The 26,513-nt window shown below is 38.2% G+C and overlaps 1 protein-coding gene across 8 annotated transcripts in view; it reads right to left on the bottom strand.

Moving 5' to 3' along the window:
• The window catches only part of MPDZ (multiple PDZ domain crumbs cell polarity complex component), a 153,267-nt gene that overhangs the window by 14,367 nt on the left and 112,387 nt on the right, over positions 1-26,513 (bottom strand). For 5 of the 8 annotated variants that reach the window (XM_019627172.1, XM_019627170.1, XM_019627171.1 and 2 more), the window contains 12 exons: positions 22,850-22,948; positions 19,636-19,798; positions 17,472-17,668; positions 16,257-16,348; positions 15,949-16,039; positions 13,722-13,802; positions 6,792-6,884; positions 6,628-6,702; positions 5,265-5,439; positions 3,164-3,309; positions 2,422-2,505; positions 2,020-2,213 (listed from right to left, as the gene is read on the bottom strand). In XM_019627172.1, coding sequence (XP_019482717.1) covers positions 2,020-2,213; positions 2,422-2,505; positions 3,164-3,309; positions 5,265-5,439; positions 6,628-6,702; positions 6,792-6,884; positions 13,722-13,802; positions 15,949-16,039; positions 16,257-16,348; positions 17,472-17,668; positions 19,636-19,798; positions 22,850-22,948 — 1,490 coding nt within the window. The remainder of the gene's footprint in view (positions 1-2,019; positions 2,214-2,421; positions 2,506-3,163; positions 3,310-5,264; positions 5,440-6,627; positions 6,703-6,791; positions 6,885-13,721; positions 13,803-15,948; positions 16,040-16,256; positions 16,349-17,471; positions 17,669-19,635; positions 19,799-22,849; positions 22,949-26,513) is intronic. The other 3 variants (XM_019627173.1, XM_019627177.1, XM_019627175.1) reach the window with 1 other exon arrangement.

Genomic DNA, 26,513 nt, shown 5'->3' on the forward strand with positions numbered 1-26,513 from the left:
TTACTTCTTTGGTTAAATTTATTCCTAAGTATTTTATAGTTCTTGAAGCAATTGCAAATGGAATTGTTTTCTTAATTTCTCCTTCTGATAGTTTATTATTGGTATATACAAATGCAACTGATTTCTGAATATTAATTTTGTATCCTGCTACCTTACTGAATTTGTCTATTAGTTCCAATAGTTTTTTGATGGAGTCTTTGGAGTCCTCTATATATAGCATCATGTCATCTGCATATAATGACAATTTTACTTCCTCCTTGCCAATATGGATGCCTTTTATTTCTTTTACTTGTCTGATTGCTGTGGCTAGAACTTCCAAAACTATGTTGAATAAAAGTGGAGAAAGTGGACAGCCTTGTCTTGTTCCTGATCTTAAGGGGAATGGTTTTACCTTTTCCCTATTAAGTATGATATTAGCTGTGGGTTTATCATATATGGCCTTTAATATGTTGAGATATGATCCCCCAATTCCCACTTTGCTAAGAGTTTTTATCATAAATGGCTGCTGTATTTTGTCAAATGTTTTTTCTACATCTATTGATATGGCCATATGATTTTTCTTTTTCTTTTTGTTGACGTTGTGTATCACATTAATTGATTTGCAGATGTTGAACCAACCTTGCGTATTAGGGATGAAACCCGCTTGGTCATGATGTATGAGCTTCTTAATATATTGCTGAATTCTGTTTGCTAAGGTTTTGTTGAGGATTTTTGCATCTATGTTCATCAGAGATATCAGCCTGTAGTTTTCCTTTTTTGTAGTGTCTTTGTCTGGTTTTGGAATCAGGGTGATTGTGGCTTCATAGAAAGAGTTTGGGAGCCTTCCCTCCTTCTGGATTTTTTGGAATAGTTTGAGAAGAATAGGTGATAATTCTTTCTTGAATGTTTGGTAAAATTCACTTGTGAAGCCACCTGATCTGGGGCTTTTATTTGTTGGGAGCTTGTTGATTACTGATTCAATTTCCTTGGTGGTAATCAGTCTATTCAGATTTTCTGTTTCTTCTTGAGTTAGCTCTTGGAAGGTTGTATGCTTCTAGGAAATTATCCATTTCTTCCAGATTGTCAAATGTGTTGGCATATAGTTGCTCATAGTAATTTCTTAAGATTTTTTGTATTTCTGTGGGGTCTGTTTTTACTTCGCCTCTTTCAATTCTGATTTTACTAATTTGAGCCCTCTCTTTTTTTGATGAGTTTAGCTAGAGGTTTGTCAATTTTGTTTATCTATCTCAAAAAACCAGCTCTTGGTTTCGTTGATCTTTTGTATTGTTTTTCTGGTCTCTATTTCGTTTATTTCTGCTCTGGTCTTTATTATTTCCTTCCTTGTACTCCCTTTGGGCTTGTTTTGCTGTTCTTTCTCCAGTTCCCTTAGGTGTAAAGATAGTCTGTTGATATGAGATTGTTCTTCTTTCTTTAGACAGGGCCTGCAATGCTATGAATTTTCCTCTTAGGACTGCCTTCGCTGCATCCCATAGATTTTGAGTTGTTGTGTTTTCATTTTCATTTGTCTTGAGATAGCTTTTGATTCCCTCCTTGATCTCAGTTTTGATCCACTCGCTATTTAGGAGCATATTATTCAGCCTCCATGTATTTGTGTGCATTCCAGATTTCTTTTATAATTGATTTCTAGTTTTACAGCATTGTGGTTGGAGATGACGCTTGATATGATTTCAATCTTCTTAAATTTATTGAGACTTGTTTTGTGGCCTAACATGTGGTCTAACATGTGGAAAATGTTCCATGTGCACTTGAGGAGAATGTATATTCTGTAGCTTTGGGGTGAAATGCTCTGAAAATATCGATTAAATCCAGCTGGTCTAAAGTGTCATTTAAGGCCACTGCTTCTGTGTTAATTTTCTGTGAAAACCAATGTCTCTTGATGTTCCTCTGTGAGTGGGCTGGCAATAGCTACCTATAAAACGTTAGCAGTTTATAGAGCACCTACTACTGCTAGTACTCTTTCAACGAATTTAAATTCAATCATTTCCAAAAGGTCATGGTGTTCGCCCTCTTCGGTCTTACCTTTTACCAACGATACTTAATCCCAGGCCTTTGCCCGGCTTCTTCTGCAGCTCAATGGTGAGCATGTCATACACATCCTCCTCTTTGTATGGAGCCTCATCTCTGTAGAGTGTCAGGCGCACTCTTTGTGGTGTTTGTCTCAGGACATTTATGGCTTCATCATGTGTGGCCTTTCTCAAGTCAATTCCATTCACCTGTACAGAAATGGGACACAGACTGTGAGGAATCAGGTGAATTAAGAAAAGTGAAGAAAGGCAGGGGGGAAGGAGTTGGAGAAAAATGAGAGGGAAGGGGAAGGGAAGGAGAGAGGGAGAAAGAAAGAAACAAACACACAAAGACCACTCTCCCCAGGGCAGTCTTCTTTCTGTTTACTATAAAGGTCAAAGACATATCATTCTTTACCTCTAAAATCTGATCTCCAGCCCAGAGTCTTCCATCTTTACATGCTGCTCCTTCTTCATAAACTTCATGGATAATAATGGCACCCTAAGTAACACAGACAAAATACAACCATGCTTTATCCTATTTTCCCCAGGGATGGTGAGCAGCAATGGAGTCAAAACACTGCACTTTATATGGTTTATACCCTCACTGGATCCATATGTGAATTACAGATCAAAATTCAAAGAAAAGTGTAACAATTTTCTAAAAGGCTCAAAAGAGCTTATACTTCTTTCCAATGATTGAAAAGCTTTAAGAAAAAATTATAAAATATATAAATCTTACACACATATATAACATATATATATATATGACATTTCCTACCCACATATGAAATGATTAGATTTTAAAAGCATTTTTGACATTTAGAAAATTTTGCCTACAAATTATCCAATTTTTCAGACTCCTCTCAATATGGGTCTCACCCACCACATCCAGTCAGTAAAAAGGAATTAAAATTTGAACCTAAAGGTCACAATCACAAGTGTAACAGAATTTTGAGTCATTACTGGCTTACTCAAATTAAAAATCCCAATACCCAATTAAATATGTGTCTTACAAATTAAAATAACATGAATGATACGTTTTGTAAGCCTTTATATTTCATTTACTAAAAGTAACAGAAATCTCTCTGATAATGATCTCTGAGGGCTCCCTGAAGGGGCTGCCTGTGTCTCTGTAGCATCTCTGGGTATGTCCTCACCAGCAGGGTGTCAGATCCCCCAACAATGCTCAGGCCCAGCCCTGTTCGCCCTTTGGAAATCTCAATGGTTGTCTCACAGCCTGGGATAATGGGGCAGGTGGCAGGATCAGAAGCAAAGATCGCTGGTGTGGATGACCTGCTTGTATCTAAAAATAAGTTAAAAAAGAAATGAAATACAAATTAAAAAAAAATGATTAGTAGGCGTATACAATAAGCTCATCATACTTGTTGCCTCTAGGAGCGGGGAAATGGGCTCAACTGGGGATAAAGAAGACTTCACCTTAATCTTTTAGTTCTATTTTAAACTACCAAATAAATATGATTAAATCATCGTTAATTTAGGGTGGTAGGCACAAAATTACCTGTTAAATTATTTTCTGCACTATTCTGTATTTTTTAAGTTGCTAGACATACTACGGTTAAAGGAATGAGTGTAGAGAATTGAGTTGAACCTCTAGTTTCATTTTGATATTCTACATTTCACTGGAGCCAAACAAACTACTTACGAAATCATGATTTGTAAAGCTCAGAGCTGAGTTGTGTGGCAGGACCTAAAACATATTCAGTGATGACCACAAAACACAAAGAACATTAACAATTTTGGTCATGGCGCCTGCCTCTCAGGACTTTTTATGTTTTTGTTTTGGTTTTCCTTTTCTTCTTATCTTAAGAGCATACCTTCTTATGTAATCAAATCTGAGCATTATGCAACTGGACTTCATATCTGAGTTTACAAAATGTTGAGATCACTTGCAGTGTCTTTCCTTGATGTTTTATAAATTCAGATATGACATACTGGTACATATGTGCTCAGAACTGAATAGATAATAACAGGTGATGAGAAAACAAAGTAAATATAATTTCACACCTTATTTTATTAGAGTCTTCATATCATGCATTTTATGATATACCAAAGAGCATACAGCAAATAGCGTTTTTGGGAGAGCTGGGACACTTAGTAAAGTAACTTTAGACATGATGGTCTCTGTTTAGAAAATCAGAGACAGACTATTTTCTTGCTTGTGAAATGGTAAGAGCAGGTGTACGATATTTTCTTTTATGCTACGTTTTCATTTAGCATTTCATATTTTTATAGACAATGCTATTTAGGGATCAACATAAAATTGGAAATGAGAAAATTTCCATACAGTTTTTTAACAATTCAGTGAACAATTCAGGCTTCCTAAATAAAGAATCACTTTCATCAGATATATAGTACTTTAAGACTTTTTTGTCCAACTATATTACAAATGTTTTAAACTGCTGTTTCCTTAAAAACCTGTCAAAAGAACTGAATGTTGCAGTTTGGATGCCAAAGAGATTTTATTTTTCCCCCAATTGAAGAAAAGCCAATGTGTTTAAGTACTTTTTTTTTTTAACGCCGCAAAGCTTAAAACATATTGTTTTATTAAACACCATTCTAATTTTCACCAAAAAGTATCCTGAAGAAGTAATTTGCATCAAGATACTAGACTGACATTTTAATGATCCATGCAAATGCTATCCCTTCGTCCACATACAACCATTTCATTGACTTTCACAGTATCTACTATTACACCCAAATGACAGGACTCAGATCAACTACAGATGTTACTGCAATGATTAACATTTTTAAGAGTTTTTCATAGTGCCAAGCACTGTTGATTCCACTGGTGAAGTGGTATCACTGTCTTCAATTTACATTGTATCCACTTAGTACATTCAGGCTAAGAGAAGTTAAATTACTTGCTCAGTATAAAACAGGAATGTACAAAATGATGTTTCTAACTCATTAATCAGATACTTGGAATCATAGATTCCCTTAGCAAAAGGTCCTTGGAGAGGAGAGTACCACTCTCTTGTTTTAGAGTTGAAGAAGTTGAGGCTCAGAGGGGGTGGGTGACTTCCTAAGACCCTAAGGCCGATCAATAGACAGCACACAGATCCATTGCTAATGGGCACTGCTCCTTCTCTTTAGACCATCCTTTCACCAAAGAGTGCCCTAACTAACTATGGCTTTTCAAACACCGAGCCCCAGGCGGGCAGCTGGCTCCCCAGTAGAGACCCACTGCTGAGACTGTGTGTGCCAGGCATGCAGGACTCGCATGAGACCAGGTCTTACTTCGGATGGGCTCCGGTTCTGGGGAGCCAGATGGTGGGACCATCGGAGACAGGGAGCTGTTCTTCTTTTCCCCATTGGCTGTCCCCACTGCTGAATCAAGAGTCTGGGAATCTGGATTTGCAGCATGAATTGTAAGTTTCACCATTGTCTTTGCTGTTTTCAGAAGGCTGATAAACTGTCAGGGGGTTGGTGTGGAGGGAAAACAAAATTCAAAGGCAAATTAATAGACTTATCCAAATAAGTCACTACCATAGTTGGAATCTAAAACTATCTATAGTTTGGAGAAGAATCAGAGGCAAATTCTTTCCTTGTCAGGACTTGAGGGGTCAAGGAAGAATGGGTTGTACTTTCTTTCCAGTTTCTCCAATTGCCTGATATTAAGGCAACAGTTAATTTCTACTATAAGCCTAGTTCTGTCCTTACTCTTCCTTACATAAATACAGGGTCTTCAACTTTGCATTTCCAATCAGTCTTGTCCAATTCTCTGGAACCCTACCACCTTAGAAGATATATGGGGTATCTCACCTACTTCCTGACTCTACAGAGAATCTAAAGCAGCTTATAAATTTTTAATAAAATGGAAAACACTTCTGTTAAAAGCAGGATAAGGAAAACTATGCAACAGAAGAATCAAGTCAAATGGAAAGTTAGAATATAAACATATGAGTTAAAGAATCCAACCTATACAATTATTAAAACTGAATTAAAAAAACTGATTTAAGCTTCTTGTTGGCGAGTGCAGAAATGGAAACATTACACACTAAATCTCAAAAGAAGCTCACCTTTTTTTCCAGCATTGATGTATGAAAGGCCTGAAGTGAGACTCCTAAGTATTATGATCTTTTTTGAGGAGGAGGAAACTCAGGTACAAATAACTGTTAACCCCATCAAAAGTTATATGTTTAATGACTGAGTCCTAAAATTTGTTTACAAAGCAATATACACAGTGGATATTTATGGGAGCAAACATTCATAAAAAAAAAACTATTACTTTGGTCTTAACACTAAGTTAACTTTTGTTTAGAAGTTTCATTTTCCTAAGGGAAAATGGAAACGATATTTATGAAAAATGCACACTGAACACTGAATTTATCAGGCAACTGAAAATAGCTCAACATCACCTTGATTAGAACATACAAATTGGAGAACTTCCAAATAATCCCTTCTTTCTTAGAAGAGGTATCTGTCTAACATAGTGACATAGCTCTAATTCCCTACCATCGACCAGACACACCCACCCCAACTCACCCCACCCATCTCTGCGTGCGCACGCACACACTACCTCACATGCATATGCACACTCACACTTTAGCCATGGCCAAGGATGAGTCACAGTAACATTTGCTTTCTTTGGAAAAAGTACCTTTTCAACAGGATAGCCAACAACAACTTCATCATCAATAGCCAAGATCTGATCTCCAACTTTGAGCCGTCCATCCTAAATGGAAACACGGAAGATTCTGAGTGATTATGCAGAAGTAACTTCCTTCTCCACCACTTCTGACAGGGAGAGAGGTAAAGCCTCACCTTGGCTGCTACCCCATGCTCTGTTAGGCTCTTTATGACGACACCGTTGAGTGTATCTTCTTCACTAATAGCAATGCCCAAACCCCCTTGATCCTAGAGAAATAAAAACCAGAACACTCAGGAAACTCGAAAGAGATCACATTTGTCCAAATGGAAAGATATAAGGCCATAACTTCTGAATGTCACCTTCTACCCAAGGGCTAGAAAAGCGTAACTGTTCTAATGTCCACTATCAGAAATCTTTTTTTTTTAACAAATTTTCCAATTTTGTTTAATGGGAATAAATTTTCCATCAAATATTCAAATATTTTCACTCCTCCCATATATCTATTTTTAATATCTTCAGAATATTTTCACTCCTCCCATATATCTATCTTTAGTATCTTCAGCATATATCAGGGATGCCAAAAACATGAAAATGCATACAAATGGACACTTTGGTCAGTGTTGCTCAAGCAGTAGTTCGCCGTAATCTGAAGTGTCTGGACACTGATGGTAACCACTTTGAGCACCTCTTGTAATTGCAGAAGTCAAACGTGACTTATATTCATCTTTTGTTATCCGTATATATTGAGCATTACAATTTTAATACAGTTTTCCTTTCTTAAAATTTCTTAAAATGTGTATATTTCTTTAGCACCCTCTGTATAGCCAGTAACATATCTCTAGCAACTTTAGCAAAATATCCAGAGAACAAAAGTGCATTCAATAATTTCATGAACATACAACATCTGAGAATTTAGCTGTGTGTCACTGCCTAAGTCATTCAAAACCAAAGTATCCCCCTGCTTCCTCCTTCTGGCCTACAGCTTAGGAATAACCACCAAGACGGACCCTTCACCCCTTTCGGCGCCCTTCTTCCTGTAGCAGACACACTGAAGTCACTGCTGCACGCTCTGTCCTTTCTGGGGCTGAGTACACAGAGCTCTTTCTCCAGGGACTTGTGTTTTGATCTGGTGCAGAGTGAAAATGCTCTCAACTCTAAGCCCAAAGACCTGCCCTGAGAACCTGCCAAGTCTACAGAGCTACAACCTACTTTGTTTATATTTTCCACATTTTCTTTTATCAAAACCAAATGTTCAAAATACCGGCTTTTACCTTTCTTTCATGCTTACATTCGTAGTATTAAAATAGGGGTTTGGACATTTTCGTTCTGGCTAGAGCTAGCAGCATTTTTCATTATAGTTTCCATCTAGGGAAATGTAAAGCAAAAGAAAGAAAAAGGGAATCTCGTCATGGTTCTTCTGAGTCATATATGTGAGAGCCACGCTTGCCATTGGGGGGCATTTAGGATCATGACCATGACAGTGACGTAAGGCTTCACCGTCATTTTAAAGATTACCAACATTGCGGCTTTTCTGAGGTAGATTATTAATGCTTGACAACTTGCAGACTTCACTGTGCAGCTCTATACCACCACTCTCTTTGCAGGCAATCAGTTATGTGTATAAGATAAAACTATGCTTTTACGGTGGGTAGAGCTCTGTTCTAATTTACTTTCTGTCTAGCTGTAGAAAGTTGGGTAAGAGATTTAACACCTCTAAACCTCAATTTTCTTACCTAAAACAAAAAGGAATAATACTACTTGCCCAACAACAAGGTTGCTATAAGAATCAAGGGTAATAAGAAAGGGGTTGAAAGTGTGATGCTTTATACAAAGGTGCTGTTCTTCTGCTATTAACTTCACGGGATATAATCAAATCTACTTCAACATGCCAGTACACAGAAACCCTGAACCCTGATCTCGTAGCCAAAGAATCAGGTATAATGAATAAAAAGGTCAATGTACTACCAAACTGACAAAATCCCATTGTCAATGCCAAATGTAAATAATCTAGTTACCCTCTATTTGAGATTTTCCACACTAATAGTCTTTCCTATTATTACAAAGGAACATTTGTTTGAATAAGTAATACTGCGTATCTACAATGATTGTATGTACTCAATTCTAAGATTTGATTCTAGTAGTGTCTATTCATTTAACTGTAGTCAGGAAAGTACTTTGCTAGTACAGTAGCCATTTGCTGGTTGTTCACCTAACACCCATTCTCATCTTACTCCTTTATACAAACTCATAGATTTTTGTTATTATATCCAGCCCTGTTCCACTGCTGCCTCAAACAATACACATGCCTCGCCTCGCCTCGCCTCTCTCTGCCTATGTTTTAGCTGGTGGTTTCAAATATGTTCACAAACTCTGATATTCCTCCATGCATTCCTCCATTCAACAAGGGGATCCTGAGTGTGGGCGGGACTTGATGATTTGATTGCAATAAACAGAATAAAGCAGAAGTTACGGTGTGCAATTTTACGACTAGGTCAAAAAAAGGCATATAGCTTCCTCCTTGCTTTCTCTTGGATCATTCGCACTGAGGGAACCCAAGCAGCCCCATTGACAGGAAATAAGGCCTTTTGCCAGCAGCAATTTGAGTAAACCATCTTGGATGTGAATTCCCCTGCCCCATTCAGGCCTTCAGACGACTGCTGCCCCGGCTGGCAGTGTGTAGGCAACTGTACAAGAGACTCTGAACCAGACCACCTAGCTAAACTGCTCCCAAATTTCTAAACCACAGAAACTGTGAGATAATAAATGTCTATTATTTAAAACTGCTAAGTTTTGTGGTAATTTGTTATGTAGCAATGGAAGAGTAGCTACAAAGATAAAGCTTGAATGACATAAGTCAACTGCACAATTCTCTTCTGTGGCCATAGTCCCCAGCGCAGGAGTAGGCATGTGAACAGAACTGATTCGATTCAGATGAATCTCAGGACTCTGGCTCCCAATTCTGGGACAGTTACTAGCTGGCGGCCATTTAAAATCATGAGCAAGACCAGCCTTGGGATAAAGCTGACACTGTGCAGGGAGAGGTAAAGAACTGGCTCTTGATGATACCGTTGAGCCACAGGATCAATTATCCTTGAAAATTGTTGACCAGGTACTTGAATCCATAAATACCCTTCTCTGATTAAGCCTGAGGAATTAGTCATTCATTCATTCATTCGCTCACTCACTCATTCACTCTTATTTGCAACAGGCAGAGTCCTAAAAGGAACAATAATGAACACATCTGTATGTATAATATGCCCCAATACCACTTAGAATACTATAAAAATAAATATATACACATCTAATCTATTGATATCAAACAAGCAGGATGACATTTAAGTAAGGATAGTAGGGTGTGAGTGTGCAATTTCTTTCCTAACTGCTCAATTTTCAACCTACTTCTACCATAGTGTGTGTGTGTGTGTGTGTGTGTGTGTGTGTGTGTGTGTATACCTTAACAAAAAAAAGATCTGAGAAACATCTTTCAGAGCTAGTTATTAAAGTACACAATACAGGGAATATGAAACAAATTAAGGAAATATATTTATGAAGGAACAATTGTATAATTAAACAGCTAGAAAAGCATAAACAAGAATTAAAAGTGGGACTAAGCTAAACAAACTACTATGATTATCAGGAAAATTAGTGTGAATAGGAAGATTCCCTACAATTCAGAAGAGAAACTCTTAGTTGTATTTGAAGACTTTCACCATATAAAATTGAATGGATATGGAGCATATCTTTGACAATCATGTCACCTGCTTTGATGTATGTACTATCCTAGGGCAAAATGTCTTAAAAATAAATCTTTAATCAAAATATTTTGTCTGTTGAATTGAACTAGTATTTCAGTTAGCCATTGAGGGTTCAGATTATATACATTATAAACATTTTATACTTATATTTTCCCACTTAAAAAATGGATTAAAAAGGAATAAAAAGAACTGACAAGTCAAGACAGTTTCTACAAAGTCAAAACAGAACGATACATGACCTGTGATTTTAGTTTCTCTTTAAACAGTACAACTATTCTCTCCTTCCTGAGTCTCCTGATCGCTAACATCTTTTCCCTTGTGCATACACTGCAGGTAAAGAGCATTAATTCCTTCTTCCTCCCACACACTTATTAGAAACTAAGGTACACAATACTATATAGGATAATGGGACAAAGTATAAGAGTTACTTCTCTAACAAGTGTGTGATTTACATGTATAGAAAATATACTCACATGAAAGTTTACTGCAAGATGCATGCCCTTGGGCTGTACATGGTTACATGACAAATAAATGAAGTCATTAATAGTAAGTATTACATAGGCCAGAATACTGAAGAAATGTTTCAAAATAAACAGAGATGAGATTAAACTAGGTCTTGAGTTATATAGGATTTAGATAAGCTGAAAGAAAGCAGGACAATTCCAAGTGATATAAGCAAAGGCAAGGGCAGGTGAAATCTCAAAGTAACCTCCATGGGCTTTTGTTTCACATCAGTTTGAATAAAGTGGACGATTCATAAAAGGAACATACCATATTTTGCTGTGTATAATGCGTACTTTACCCAAATTTGTGAGGGAAAAATATGGATGCGCATTATACATGGATAGTACTAATCCCGTATCTTTATAAATGTTTTGAATTCTTTTATTTATGCGTATGAGTTAAAAGTGTAACTCTAGAAGTCAATAATGATATCCATATGCAAAATACTACCGTGGAATTTGATAACTGGTTTTGTTGAATTTACAAAGAACTTTCAATGACAGTAATTTTGGCCAATTCAACGAAATGAAATGAAGAGTGACATACTGTTGTCCACAGAGTAAGTGACTCTGACTTGATAAGATAGGTGATGCTGACCTTATTACCATAGGGTGAAGAGCACGACATTTCTCTTCCTATCCTTTAGGTGGGAGCTAGCAATCTAGCTGATGTTTTTACAACAATCATTGGAAAATCCCTGGGAAAATTAAAACGAAAATATTTTTTTCCCTGCAAGTTTGGGCCAAAAACATAGGTGTGCATTACACACAGGAGCACATTATACACTGCAAAATACGGTATTAGGGGTTTTAGAAAGATAAATGGGGCCCAATCACAAACTGAAATGGAATGGAAATGGGACTTGGAAGTAGAAGAGCAGAGTTTAAGTTCTAGCCCTACCATTTGGAGTTATGGAAACTGTTACAGGTGGGGAAAGGAACAGCATCTCAGAGGGTTGCTAGTAGCAAATGACACAAAACACACATGTGACTTTAACATTAAATTATTTGAAGTTCTTCAAGTTCTTGGATTCCTCCATTGCAAAGGGAAGTGCATATAATCGACACCTGCTGATTAAATCAACAGGAGGCTAAAGGCAGAGACCAGCATTTTAATTTTTTTTTTCATTTTTTTTATAGAGCAAAGGAAACTTGTGTTAGCTTCAACAACAACTGCCCCGCCAAAAGAAACACTTATGGGGGCCGGCCGAGTGGCGTGTTGGTTAAGAGCTGGCTTGGGACACCAGCTCTGAGCAGTAGGGCCCTGGTTTGGATCCCACATGAGGACCAGTGACACTGCACCCTACAGCTCGACCTGGAGCTGGGCTGCTGTGAGTCGCCGCCAGGGTGTAGGCTGCAGCCCCTGCTGCAGTGGGCTGACATAAGCTACTGTGAGTGGCTGGCAGCCAGAGTGAGTGGCCAGCAGCCAGTGTGAGCTGCCAAGAGCCGCCGTGAGCAGCCGTCCAGAGGCCGGTGACCCATCTGCCTCACCTGGGAAGAGCGCAATGATAATACCAACATGGGTCAGTGAAGCGACGTCCTCTACAACTAGACTGAAGAACAAAAAGAACAGCAACTTGTCTGTTTCCCTTCTCCCCGATCCCCCAGCGCTGTTACCCTCCCCCAATTCCCCAATAAAATCTTTAAAAAAAAAAAAAAGGAAAAACTTATGCAGGAAGCTCCATTTATAGAAGAGGAAACTGGGGCCAATAGGAGTAAGTGACCAAGTGATATGTTGAAGACCATTAATAATGGCTTCTGTTCTTTTCCCTCTCTACCTGCAACATGAATTGTCCATAAGGACTTATCTTGAATGAATATTTAGGGTTATCTACTGCAAAAAAAAAGGAAACCAAATCAATAAAGTCATAGTATATTTTTTTCCCCTAAACACAACAAAGTCTGACCATGTGCCAGGCATTATACCAACCTGTTTATAAACAACTCACTTGATCTTCACAATTACTTACATTGAAGATCATATAATCATCTCCAATTTACATGTGAGAAAACTAAGGTAAAGGAAGATCACACCATGTGTCCAGCGTACACCTGATGAAACAAGGATTCACCCAGACAGACGGCGTCTGCAGCGCAGGCCTCAGGCTCCACGCTGTCCTGCTCAGAGCTGGCGAGCGGCCCACGGACGGCTCTCCTTTCCACCCACAGCCGTTCACGGCCAGACTCTCCTATCCCCCCAGCCCGCCTCCTGCCTTCTCCTCCTCCCTGACATTTCACTGCTCTCAGCTTCTCCTCTTGCTCCTCCACTGCCCACCTGTGGGCCAGCGTGAGCCTGTGGCATCTGAGAACACTTACAGGTCTCTATTCAGCAAACCACCTCTTTCAAGTGGTCATTTGAACCTGTGGTTCAGATCTTTTCAAAAGCAAATACCTCCTTGATGTCTATCAGGGAAACTTCTAGTTATGTGAACATTCAGTTTTATGAAGGAAAAAAACGGTAACGTCTGCCTCTTTGTTCTTTTTATGTCCCCCATAGTAGGTCCTTGGTCAAGAAATCAAAAGGGAGGCTGTGAAATTTCATACCTTGATATCATAAAGGCAGGCGAGGCTTGGTCCCTGATAAAATATCAATCCGCACAGAGGTTCTCACACTTCAGCGTGCACTGGCATCACTGAGAAGGCTTATTAAAAACACAGGCTGCAGGCCCTCCCCCACAGTTACTCATTCAGTAGGTCTGGTTGGGCCCCAACATCTGCATTTCTAACAAGATCCCAGGTAATGCTAAGGTTGCTGGTCTGGAGACCACAGTTTTGAGAATCAGTGAGTTAGAACACTGGTGTGAAGGCAGTCACATCATTTCACTTCAGTTCAAAGCAGATTTACCTTGGGAAGCTCCACGTGTTGCACATTTTTAAATGAACTGAGGTCCACAGCTGCAGCGGCAGTAGTAACACTTGGTTCAACCTGACAGAAGGAAAGAAATGGCAAAACAGGCCAACTGAGTGTTATGCAGTTTTGCTTGCTTAAATATAAGGACCACTTTAATAAAAATTATTTCATATACTGGAATCCAGTACTACTATTTTTAACATTTTATGACACTTAGGAACAGTCCATTTTCTTCAAAATGCTAATAAGGTGTGATTAGACAGCGATTATTTTAGAGCACAGAGACACAAGTGGTTCTCGCAAGCCACCTAGATTTACTCTATAATGAAATCTACTAGCAACCCAGCTTCCAAAGAGTGAAACGCATTGACACATAGAACATCAACAGAGGTACCATTCACTATTCTTTATTGTGTTAGTCATCAAGTGAATTCAGGAGCCATTAAATGTTTTATCTGTAAATTATTAAAATACCCCATTTTCTTAAGGGACATATTTGGCACAATTCATATGAAACTAAAATTTTCTCCTTTATAATCTTGAAAAAACCACTTGATTCATTTTACCATACTGAGCAATGACTCTGTTCATCAAAGTGAGGCAATGATTAGTAGATCTATCTAACGTATAGATAAGCCCAATGTTTATCAACTCATTTAGGAAAGCGTTTCTGTTTCTACACCTTTTCTCACTGATAATCATCATGGCTTCTCTAATTTTAAGCTTTTCACTCTCGAGCACCTCCTCCTAGTCATCCTAAACATTTATCCAAAGGACAGAACTCCCACCAAAAATTCTCAATTGTTGATCACTCTCTAGTCACTGCCTTCTCTTTCCTAATTTCTTCCCCATCACTTGCTTTCTCAAAAATCACTAATAATCTCCTAACTGCCAAGTCCAATGGACTCTCTTTATGCATCTCACCTGACCTCTTTGCAGCACTCAAGGTTGTATTACAGCATGCACCCTTCTTGAAACGCGCTGTCCTCACCTGCCGTGCAACATGCCTGCCGGGTTCTGCATCGTCTTTGACCACTGTGTTAGCCTTCCTCTTTATTGTGGATATTATGTGATTCTGACCTTGGCCCTGTTCTCTCAATGTTCTCTGTAGGCAAGAGCCTCGGCTTCCATGACTAACAAATAGCAATTCTGCACCTATGGGGATTCAGCTCTAATCTCTACACCAAATGTCCCAGTGTATACCTCTACTTCACTCTTAAGCTGCCTCAAATAGATCTGTTCTGTTTTTACAAGTATCTGTTCCTCTCTTCAGTTTTTTTTTTTTTTCGATTTTGGTAGAAGTCAGCCACCTATTAAGTCACCAAGACAGACGCCTGGAAACCTTGTACATCTTATCTGTTTCACCCACTAGCCTATTCCCAGCCCAAAGAACAGTAACGGGTACAAGGCAGATAACCAATAAATATTTGCTGGGTAAGTAAATGCTCAACTACTCATTTTTCCTCAATGAGTACATTTACTTGGGGATGAAGTAATGTCAGTTTGGGTCCTAAACATCTGATGTAACCATTCCCTTTTTTTTTTTTGCTTTTTTGGGGTTTTTTTTTTTTGTATTAGTTCAGGACCTCTTATCTTTTTCCTGAATCACTCTGATAATTTTCTTACTCGTTTTAACTTCTCTTTCTGGCAACTTCTAATTTTTCTCTGCACTATTTACAGAGCTTTTACAAATACAATCCTATTCTTTGAGCTCCCAGCAACATGGCCTTGAAAACAAAGTTTTCATCATATTCTCATGATCTGACCCTGCATACCTCCTATCTCAGTGACTCTTTCCTCACCAGCTCCACGTTCCCTGACTCCACTGTTCACTATGCTCTGTAGTTTTTAATTCTCTGCATTTGCCAGGGCTCCCCAATTCATGCCCTCTGCTTACAATGTTTTTGTCCGCAAGTCTCCTAATTCCAACATATATTTTGTGTGTAGACTCCTCAATAAAGTCTTATTCTCATTACCTCCAGAGGCAGAACTGATACCTGCTCTTCTGTGTCCATTATCCCCTACATACGCCCTCCTATTAGCCTTCCTGTAAGCAGTGTGCTTTTTACCTGAGTGCTTGTACTAGGCTATAAACTCTGTGGGGGCCAAGGCTATGACTTTTCATCTTTGATAGCTCTATAAGGGTTCTATAATTGTTAGCTGAGTTAATAAATGGTATATCAAGCAAATGGTCCCAGAGAAACAAACACAAGCTGCATACCTCCTTCAGTTGAAGATTCACTGAGGTAGACGGTGAAGGTTCTACTGTATTTCCAGGACACACGGCCATCTGACTTACTGCATCCTTATTTCTGAAAGAAAATGCATTGACCTGTCATATCAAAATGGTGCATTTTATCTTCATTCTTTTACTTGAAGGTGCAGAAGGATTACTAGAGAAAATTCTGTAACCCCAAAGACCCGGCACTATAACACTCATGTGTTTATAAATGTTTTATTTTCATTCAAAAGAACTCAGAGTTGAAAGGCTAAGAAGTATTTAGTAAAGCAGAAACAGAAAATGCTCACCTGATAAAAATTATTTTTACTTTAGAAGGGGCACATTTAATGATTGATGAAGCATTCTGATGACTTCTTCCATATAAAATTTGACCATTGATCTATGAGAAATAAATATCATTAACTGAATCTGGAATTTTAATTATATAAATTGTTATCATCCTATCTAGCTAACGAAAAGCACAATTTTTCTTCCTTTAAAATATTACATTTATTTTCCTTCCCAGAACATGAACTTGTCTTTGATGGTGAGTTAAGAAGAGTTCATGTTAAAGAAAACCAACATTATAATGATGTCAAACAGTCTGATCTCCATGGACTAAAAGAGGCAACACTTGGACTTATTGTAGGAGAGTAGAGAGTAAATTTCCTGGCTGTCATGGGGCTTCAGTGTGCTTTGTACAAAGCATTTGTGACCTGCTCAGGACATCCTGGAAAAATCCCCTGTGAAATTTTCTAGTTAGTCTCAATACTCAGGCCCTGGGCACAGGCCACTGGGAGAAGCAATGCGAATAGATTCAGGATTTGGGCAGCAGAATGTGCCTACGCAGCATGGTATCTAATGGAAACTGCCAATCATCTAGTCATTTCACCATTGCTAACTGAACCTTCCTAGCCAATAGAGAAACACAGAAGGTACGAGGAAGACTATTAAGGCAATATAAAAACATGTGGATCCCAACCTATAGGAGGCAAGGACAAACAAAACAAGCAAATACAATTCTAAACACTCTAAACTATGACCCACAAATTTATTTTGTTTGGTGGGCTGAGTTACAGTTTTTATTAATTAGCATTAACCTTGACCCCAACGCACCCAACATCTGTCATTTCCACCATTAGGGTTTTAACTTCCAGAATGTCCAGTGGGTCAGTCTAATTACTGGGGAGTGAATGGTCATTTGGCTTTTCAAAAGCTTCTAATAAAAATGCAGCACACACAAAAAAATATTTTTGAAGTGTGTGATCTTTATTACTGTCTAGGGGCAAAAGTAGTCTCTGGTGCTACACAGTCATGACCTTTTCATGGAAATTAATGGGAACATGGACTCTACTAAGTAGAGATTAGGTTTAGAGCCAAATTTGCTGCCATGCATCAATTTTAATAGGCGAATTACAGTTTTCTCCGTTACCATATGAGGCCCAGGTGGACTTTCTGAAAACTAATGATTCCACTGCACCGATTCAGCGAAAGTAACCTCAGCACTTTCCATCAGAACTTACCTCTAGAAGCTCATCTGCAATCTGTAATCGGCCATCTCTCCCGGCCGCTCCGTGTGGATCAATCCCCACTATAAAGACACTCATCCTGGATCGGTCTTTGTTCCCAGCAAGACTTAGACCCAAACCACTGCGGCCTTTCTCCAGTTCAATCATATGCAGCTCACCCATTAGGGTTCCGTAACGGTCTCTGATATTTTCTACACACAACAACATCATCATAGATATTGAGAGTTAATTCATAACCAAATGCTTTACTATGGAAGGCTATTTAGAATAACCTCAAAAGGGCATTATTTGTACCAAAATAATCCTTGGCAGTTAAAAAGCTAAATAGACTGGCCACCTGGCCATCAAGACTGGTTTCCTGGAATACCCAAACTTTGAGGAACCCTTTTACATCCAGGGTACAGAGGGTGCAATGTCTGATTCATCGGTTTACTTGGGGTTATCATGTCCAAGAGAGATTCACGTTGACATGCTATGATTAAAAAAGAAATTTAAGGGCCGGCCGAGTGGCTCAGTTGGTTAAGAGCTCGCTCAAGTGTTTGAGCTGAGCAACAGCGGTTCAATGCCCGGCCCGAGCTGAGCTGCCAACAGGTGGCCGGATGGCTCAGCTAAAAAAAAAAACAACCCAAAAAAAACAAAAAAATAAATTTAATTCATCATTTGCAGGGGAGAACAGAACATCCTGAGTGTTCGTCTTCACGTCAGTAGAAGCTTTCTCCTACACGAGAATTACACGAGAATCCACAATGTGTGTCACATCGTGTTGGGCAGTTGCTTGGCCCATGTGTCCAGAATAAAGGAAGTAGGTTTGCTTGCTGCACAGAGCCATCAGGCCAGAACAAACTGACGTACCTGCCCCAGCTTTCAGACACATGTCCTACACAGATGAGGCCCTTCATATCTGCCATCCCACAGGTTCAAGAGGTAGGATTTATTCTTTAATTGAAGAACACAAGGCCAAATGTAGGTGCCACAGGCCCAGGTGAGCCACCAGCCAGTGGCAACCCCAACTGCTGGGCACATGAGCAAGCCATCTTGGAGACCCAGTCCCAGTGAGCCCAGTCAATGAGAGCACCTTGACAGATTAATAATATTGTACATTATCTTCTTAAGCCATTAAGTTTTGGGGTGGTTTGTGACATGACAATAGGTAACTGAAACATTTCATTTGATGTTCTCCTCAGAGTATGCTCTGGCCACCTTGATGGATTAGCAACGTACTCTAATTTCATTGAAAATAGACTGAGAACTGTTAACTTTACAAATCATCTCAGATAACGTTACTATATGACTGATGTCATGTATTCTATATTGATTCTTAACTGTATCAATTTCATGAACAGTAATTTCCTGAATCCTTCTAGAATCTGGCAACACAACTTTCATATTCTGTATTTCCTAAAAGCACCTGCCATAGCTTTCTTAAAGAAAATAATTCTCTTTCTAAAACGAAACTTTTTAAGCACTGACACACTTATAACTTTTGACTGAATTTTTATATTTCCCTGTAAAATGATTTATTTCCTTAGAAAACAGAGACACCCCAGTGACCCTAATACCAGCTGCCTTTCAAGGCTTCCTGTGGGTCACGCACTGTGCTTAGCATTCCTCAGACGTTATCTATTTTAATGCCATCAACGAAGTAAGAACTGCATTTTAAAAACAGAAAGAAATCACCAGGCTAAAACTTAGAGGTGATTAAACAACGTGCCAAATGCCCAAAGTTTTCATCTCGACCATTATTCTATAATATTACCATCCTAGTACAGAAAATACCCAAAGTCAAGGCATAATATAAACAACGATCCGATTTTACAAGGAGGCTTCTGAGGTCTACAGAGGAGTGATGACTTGTTCAAGACCACAGGCTGCTGATCCAGTGCTGGCTTCTGAGAGAGTGCCCAGCCCTCTGATTCTCAGACAAATGGCAAAGTGGGCTTTAACAGGAATGCAGTCTTGACGGAAAGCAGGGAAATGACTTCATGCCTCTGGAATGTGTGTGGTATTCAAGAAAAACAAACAGTATTTCCCCCCACACACACACAGTATTTATAACTAACGCTGAAACATCCTCATTCATCCAGGGCATAAGCCTTGAGCATCGCAGAGGTATTTTAATACCTCTTATCCTTCAATGTATTACAAAAAGACAACTTACTCCAGCTGTAACCAAACTCATCCTCTTTGTCCATGTCTTCTGAGGTTTTGCTCGCAGATGACTGTGCATGATCACCGCTCATTTCTGCAAATGCCGACAGAGGGGGTGGAGGCACGCTGCACAATGGAGCCTTTTCTGGCTCTGAGTCTGACTGACTGGGTGCCTGTGGGAACAAGAAGAATGCCGTGGGTATGTGCAGCCTCAGGAAGGAAAAAAATAAGGAAAAGAAATAGAGAACAATGTCAAAAACAGAACCAAAATAACTGGCTTTACAATATCTGACACATAAATAATAAAAAAAGTGTGTGTGTGTGTGTGTGTGTGTGTGTGTGTGTGTGTGTGTGTATAAATGGTAGATAGGATTCAGGTAAAGTTCAGAAAAACAAAGTGTTATGTTCAAAGTACAATTCATTAAACTGTTATTTGGCAGGTTAAGGTGACAAACTATTCAATTTGAAGGCTTAAATAATTTAAGGTGAAAAATTGTACAAACTTCCCCTTTTGGAAAAAAAAATTTTCATTCAAAAGTTATACATATGCAGCGGTCTGGCTAAGATTTTGGGGGATCTAGAAAAGTCTTCCAAGAAACTAGAATAACAAAGAAGTTAATTTATCAATCCAAGAAATTCAAAACTTGTTAGTGAGACTTATGATTTTTTTCTTGCTACCTGAATCCTCTCTCTGAGTGACTTTCTCAACAAATCCATGAAAACGAGCATTACACATGCAGGTTCATCTACCAGGAGCCAGTTTGTCAGCATAGAGCGCAGGTCAGCTCTGAGGGGCTAGTTTTAAGGGACAACACTATACTAACCCCTTGCAAAGACAGCTCACAAGGTGAATGAGAAAACATGAGAAAATACTTCATATAAACCCAAAGTGTGGTATACTTGCTGCCATATAGGTCCTATTCCAGAAAAATGGACTTGGTATCATCAAGTTCTTCTATTACAGATTATTGAACGGAATAGTAGAGTTTGAAAGGACCTTAAATCACTGAGTTCATTTTATTTATTTTGTAGATTAATACCTGAGGCTACGAGAAGTGAGAGATTTTGTGATTTTTTTTTGTCAAAATCACACAGTGGTACTACTTTTTGCTCAATTCTTAATCCAATCCAATGTACTTTCCTTTATGCCACGCTGTGTTCTCCAATTTTCACAGTAAGATAGTGCCTAGTTCACAGGTCAGACGTACCCAGCTGAAATTCTAACCCTGGCATGACACTGTCCCGATGCCTTGAACACAAGTTTTCATACCCTTCTTTATTTTACCTTTTTTCTACACTAATATCCCTCTGATATACCTTGCTTTATATGTGTATATCTGGAAAAAATACTGTGATTAAAAAAACAAAGCTTCTTATAGAACACACTAAATGATAGGCATGTACAAATACTTAGGAATTAATTGGTGTCAAGAATCAGAATGCCACAAAATATACCTAATACTAAAACTATATGGCACTGAGTGTGATCTTTGATGTTTCAGAAAGCATTTCAAGATTCTAAGCTACCCCCCAAATGATCGTAATAAACATGAATTGCTATTTTTCTGGCAAAGCACAAGAAAGCTGATTGACAGGGACTTACGGGCAATAGATTTTCAAAGTTACAGACTGAGCTGTATTAAAATGTTTGGTTTATTCACCATTGGCCAAACAGACAAAAATTACTAGTGCAAACAACATCCTTGTTATCTTCCCAAATGCTGTGCCATAAAGCTCTCAAATTAACAATGTACAAGTAAAAATAAAACAACAACAAAACCCCTTATTTGATCCAATCAAGGTTCATTAAGCATACTAAGTAGGGGGGAATTTAGGATTCTTTTGGTTAAAACAAAAAAAATTTGCTTCTCTGTAACAATGGAAAATGTTAGCAAGCATGAATTAAGCCTGTTGTACTTTTTAAAAAGTAGGGCAAAATCTAATATAAACTTCCCATAATTTTAATAAATTGATGGATGCAAATTCCATAGATGTTACTTGGTACATAACTTTTCTGAGCTGTGATTTTCCTTAAAAACAAACAAATCCTAAGCAGTCTAAAAACTGTTCAGGATCTTACATTTTCATACTGTGAGTAAACTAAAAATGGTGCCATAACATAACTAATTAATCATAAAAAATACAAGCTTGTATTTACTAAAGGGGCAATGAGGTGTTCAATTTTACTAGTTGTTGAAACCCCCCTATGCACTGGGATCACGTAATTAGCTTGTTGCTGACACTTCTTAAACTCCGTTAATGATAATATAACTCTTTAACAAAGATTGTTTCGTTTTCATTGGCAAAAATGCAAAGTGTACTTGAGCTCACTCCATGCCATGTTTGCACACAGGAATAATGTACACACACAGCACACTGTAACACACCCACTTACTCGTGAACATTTCACTAAGACAAACCTTAAATGGTGTGGGAGCAAAAGGGTTAGTTGGGGAACAACGGAAGATAACTCTACTTGAATTCTGTAATTCCTATAGTAATAGAAAACATATTCCTTCAGACACAGCATCTTTGGTTATCCACGTTACAATCACATAAAAATTCAATGAATATTCATAAAATGCATCCCTGAAAGAAACTGTTGACAGCTCTCTTCCTTTTCATGATCAAATTATAGTCTAGTTCTTGTAAAGTTTTGTTTCCATTTTGGATTTATAATTTCATCGGAGTATGAGACTATCCAAGTATAGATTTCCAAGTGTTGAAACAGTTACATGGTTCTGATTACATGGATGCACTGTATGAATATTCAACAGACTCTGCAGGTACACAATTATTTGTGGATTGATGAACTCACAGGAGGGCCTTTAGGACCACCTTGTATAATTCTGAGGAGACTTTAAACCAATACAAGGTTTTAAAGAAATTATGTGTGACAGCAGCTCATACATTTGGCAACTAACACAAATCTAAATATCAGAAAATTTATCTCACACCAGAATACAGAAAAGGCACTGACTCACAATTCCCCCTGACTCTTCAGAAGGGCCATCTAATTTCAGCTATAAAAATGAATGTGCTCTGGCAAGAAAACGTGCTGAAGGAAAGGATCTGCATGCCCACTCCAAACACACAGCTTTGTTTTGTTTTGTTTTTTCCCCCTGCCCTAATTGAGTAAGCAGTGAACTGGGACAAAGACACAGTAATAACAGAGAACACAACATTTACAAAAGGCAATGGCAAGACAATGGGCATTATCCAACCTTGTCAGCGTTGAACTGCAGAGAATCAGCAAATGGGTTAGTGCTGCTGAAGTTGTACTTAGGGTAAAGGTTGTGCGGCAAGGAAGGCAAAGGGGATTTCTAAAAGGAAACATAAGAAGCGCTGAGCGCAAAGAAATGTACTCCAAACAGCTCAATTTTAAGAATAAAGTACTTACTGTTTTAAACAACTCTGTGAAACTAGATCTATCAGATCTGGTAATTAATAACAACATCTATTAGATCTTATCAGATCTGGCAACTAACAACATCTATTAAACAGTATTGAACTAAAGGTTTAATTCCAGTGAACTGAGTCTAAAACGGAATCTAAATCTGGTCACAAAACATACAGGAAACCAGTCTGTCAAGTGGATCCCAAATTTATTTTCAACGAATGTCTTCACTGTCACAGAGGCACATATATGTATTTTGCCCACTTTATATATTAACATATATACCATGCATATTAGTAAACACGATTCAAAGTTAAAACCATGAAAGTTTTTCTAATGTATATTTAAAACCAAATTATTCTTTTTCTGAAATAAAAAAATAGTCGTATCTGTCCCAGGATGCCAATTAAACATTTGTCCTCTAGTTCGCTGGTAACTTCCCTCAGTCCTTCATCAAGTTTCCCAGGAAGGAAAGTTTTCACACGTTGACTAGATATTAAGGTTAAGATCAATAGCATTTTTTAATTAAAAAATGAGATCAGTAAGTTTTAAAGAAATGAACCACTGTATGGTGGTGTGCTCTATTTCTGCCAGCTTTTTGTGAAAGCAGGAACATTGATATACATTTTTAAAATTTCCTATACAAGTTCCCACAGTACTGGGGACTCTATGAGGCTTTGGATAATATCTGAAGTCCTCCTGCCTTAGAGTGTTTCTCATAGGTTTTGTGGCTTGCCTGTGATATACCGAGCTAGTGCTATTGGATTTTGAGCTACATATTAAAGGTAGGATGACTGCCAGATAGAATTTACCATTTTCATAATTTAAGGAAAAAAACAGAAAACTCATTTCCTTAGCACAATAAATTTTTCTCCTTCTCTTCATACCCGCTTATCTTTCTTTTATTGACTGTATCTTTCAGGGGAAATTGCAGACATTTAAAATTCATTTGGCTCCAGTTAAATGTTTGTGTTACTTCTCTCTATATAAAAAGCCCCACTGGCAAGCGTCAAGAGTAGGGAGAGGTTGTCTGTCATGTGACACCACCCTGCATGGGAGAGCACTCTGGAAAAACTCTATCCTCACTCAGTATGCCTGTACTAACGCTTATGCCATAGTACCCTTGCAATCTGCTCCTCTTGCAATGTTTTTCCTATAGAGGGAAGATGGGAAGAAAGAAATGGGCACAATGACATTTCTGCTCATCTCAACTTTCGCTCTGCTTTTCAACTTAAAATGTCAACTGCTGCTTTACAAAAAAGAAGATCCACAAATGCTAAGGAATGTGGCCATTTATTCAGGTGGAGGAAATGATGAGGCAGAGACTGAAAACATATCCTAGGCAAAATGTCTCAATGCTACGGAAGGTAGAGATTATGTCTAATCTTGACACATGGAATTTTTAGGTTTCTGTATTTCCTTTATAATTCTGTAGAATAATATAAAACAAGACAACAATGGCAAAAAACGGAGTGTTTAAAGAGAGCTCTGGTTTTTAGTTTTGTCTTTTTTTCTTTTTTTAATTTGCAGCTCTTATAGGATTAGAATTTGGCCCTGAGAGCAGAGTATGAAAGTACAGCATGAGCACAGCAAATGAAGTCATAGATCACTCTATTATTAAGGAAAGATTTATAGAAACAGACTATATTTCTTATTAAAAAATCAATGACGAAACTTCTGTTTATAGTCCCAGAGGCTGATAAAAATAGAAATGTTATTAACCAAGAAGCAGCACAGAAACATTCTCTGACTGTATCAATGGAGCCCACCCTTTACTACGGCATTGTAGTCAAACGGAATTCTGCGAAGCTTCATACTGGTGGAATTATCAAGACCAGTTCTGGGAAGTTCTGACTGACTCTTCCAAGTCTGAGAGCCATAGAGACTAACTGGCTTTCCAGCCTCTGTATGAGATTTTCTTAACGCTTTATCACAAATACTACACTGACTGTTAAGAGGCTCTTACGTATTTGTGACTTTTTTCCCCCTTTGGATTATGGGAGACTAGATTTATTTCTATAGGGAAGTAAATCACTGAATACAAAATTTATCTCATTTTAGATGAAAAAAGGGATTCTAATTTCCCAAAGCAAAATGTACATGTAGAGAAGGAAAAATAAATTTCCTCTACCGGTCATAGTTTCTCAGTTGGATCTCTGTAACAAGAAACAAATTAACAAGAGAAAAGTATGCATACTGATTTAAGGTTTATATGACAGAGAGCCTTCATAAGGAAATATGAAGAAATGGTTAAACCTGAGTGGTTTTATACTAAATTGGATGAAGAGTGGATAGTCCTGGAAAATGTGATAGGACAAAAGATAGTGAGCCAAGTGTAGTGAACTGAGGGGAACTCAGCAAAGCCTGTTCATTCAGGTTCCTCTCAGCATCCCTCCATCTTTGGAGATAAGAGTGCTCCTTTTCTCCAGGTGTAGGGAGTGCCCCCTCACATGCGGGTCTTCAGACCTACTTCAGGGGAGACGGAGGAGGTCAGAGTCTTTGCAGCACCTGTGTTTTCTCAAATTCCTTTAGCTTAAAATATGCAATATGCCAGCGTGCCATATTTTGGGGTAACATGTCCTGAACCTTGCCATGTATAACCTAAGGATACATGTCATTCTAAGGAAGATTTATCCTGGAATAATTGCTATAAAATCAGGCATCATTATACCTCAGATAATAGGAATATTTTCCAGGTGCATGAAAAAACATCTTGCCTGCTCATTAGAAAATGTGGCTAGCATTGAAAAAAATATCTGTAGTTTAAGGTTTCAAAAAGTAATATTAAGAATCCTATCCAGCAGTTTATAGTATTGTCCTAAATGCTATAAAAGTTGGAAATTAAAAATAAAACAAAAAAGGAATAAAACACTCCCACCCAAAATAATAGCTTTAACTTAACTTAAACAGCCATTTACTGACATTGTCATGCTGTGCCTATGTTTAACACAACAAATGGGAACAAATGTAGTTAAGATTTATAGTTATTTAAACAAACTGGATAGCATTTAAAAAGAATGCAGTGCGAGGCAGCCCTAACATTTGTCACATTTTCTCATCTGAATGAATAATTACCTAACAATAAACAACTGAACGATTAGAAACTGCAGATGTGAAGGTAACTGCTTGCATGAACTACTCAATTCATTTCTTAAATGAATAGTAAACCCAGAGGAGAGCTACACCTGTCTTGAGAACAAAAGGAAGGAAGGACCAATAGGATAAATCTAGTCACTTGTATTCCATGGCACCCAATACTGACAAAGTTACTTTTACTGATCCCATCTACAGAGCTACTGGCTACTTTCTTTCCATCATTTGGGCATGGTATCTAAATTTTAAAAATTAAAATTAAATGCATTTTATATAGAAAGTTACATATTGTAAGCTTTAGGTAATTCTTTGATCTTCCCTCACATCTGCTGACATTTTCCCTTTAAAGACAACCAACCCTCAGAGCTAATAAGCAGGTATTTCAAAGAGAATCAGTG

The sequence above is a fragment of the Hipposideros armiger genome, unplaced genomic scaffold (genome assembly GCF_001890085.2).
Source record: "Hipposideros armiger isolate ML-2016 unplaced genomic scaffold, ASM189008v1 scaffold_717, whole genome shotgun sequence".
In the NCBI taxonomy this organism is placed as follows: domain Eukaryota; kingdom Metazoa; phylum Chordata; class Mammalia; order Chiroptera; family Hipposideridae; genus Hipposideros; species Hipposideros armiger.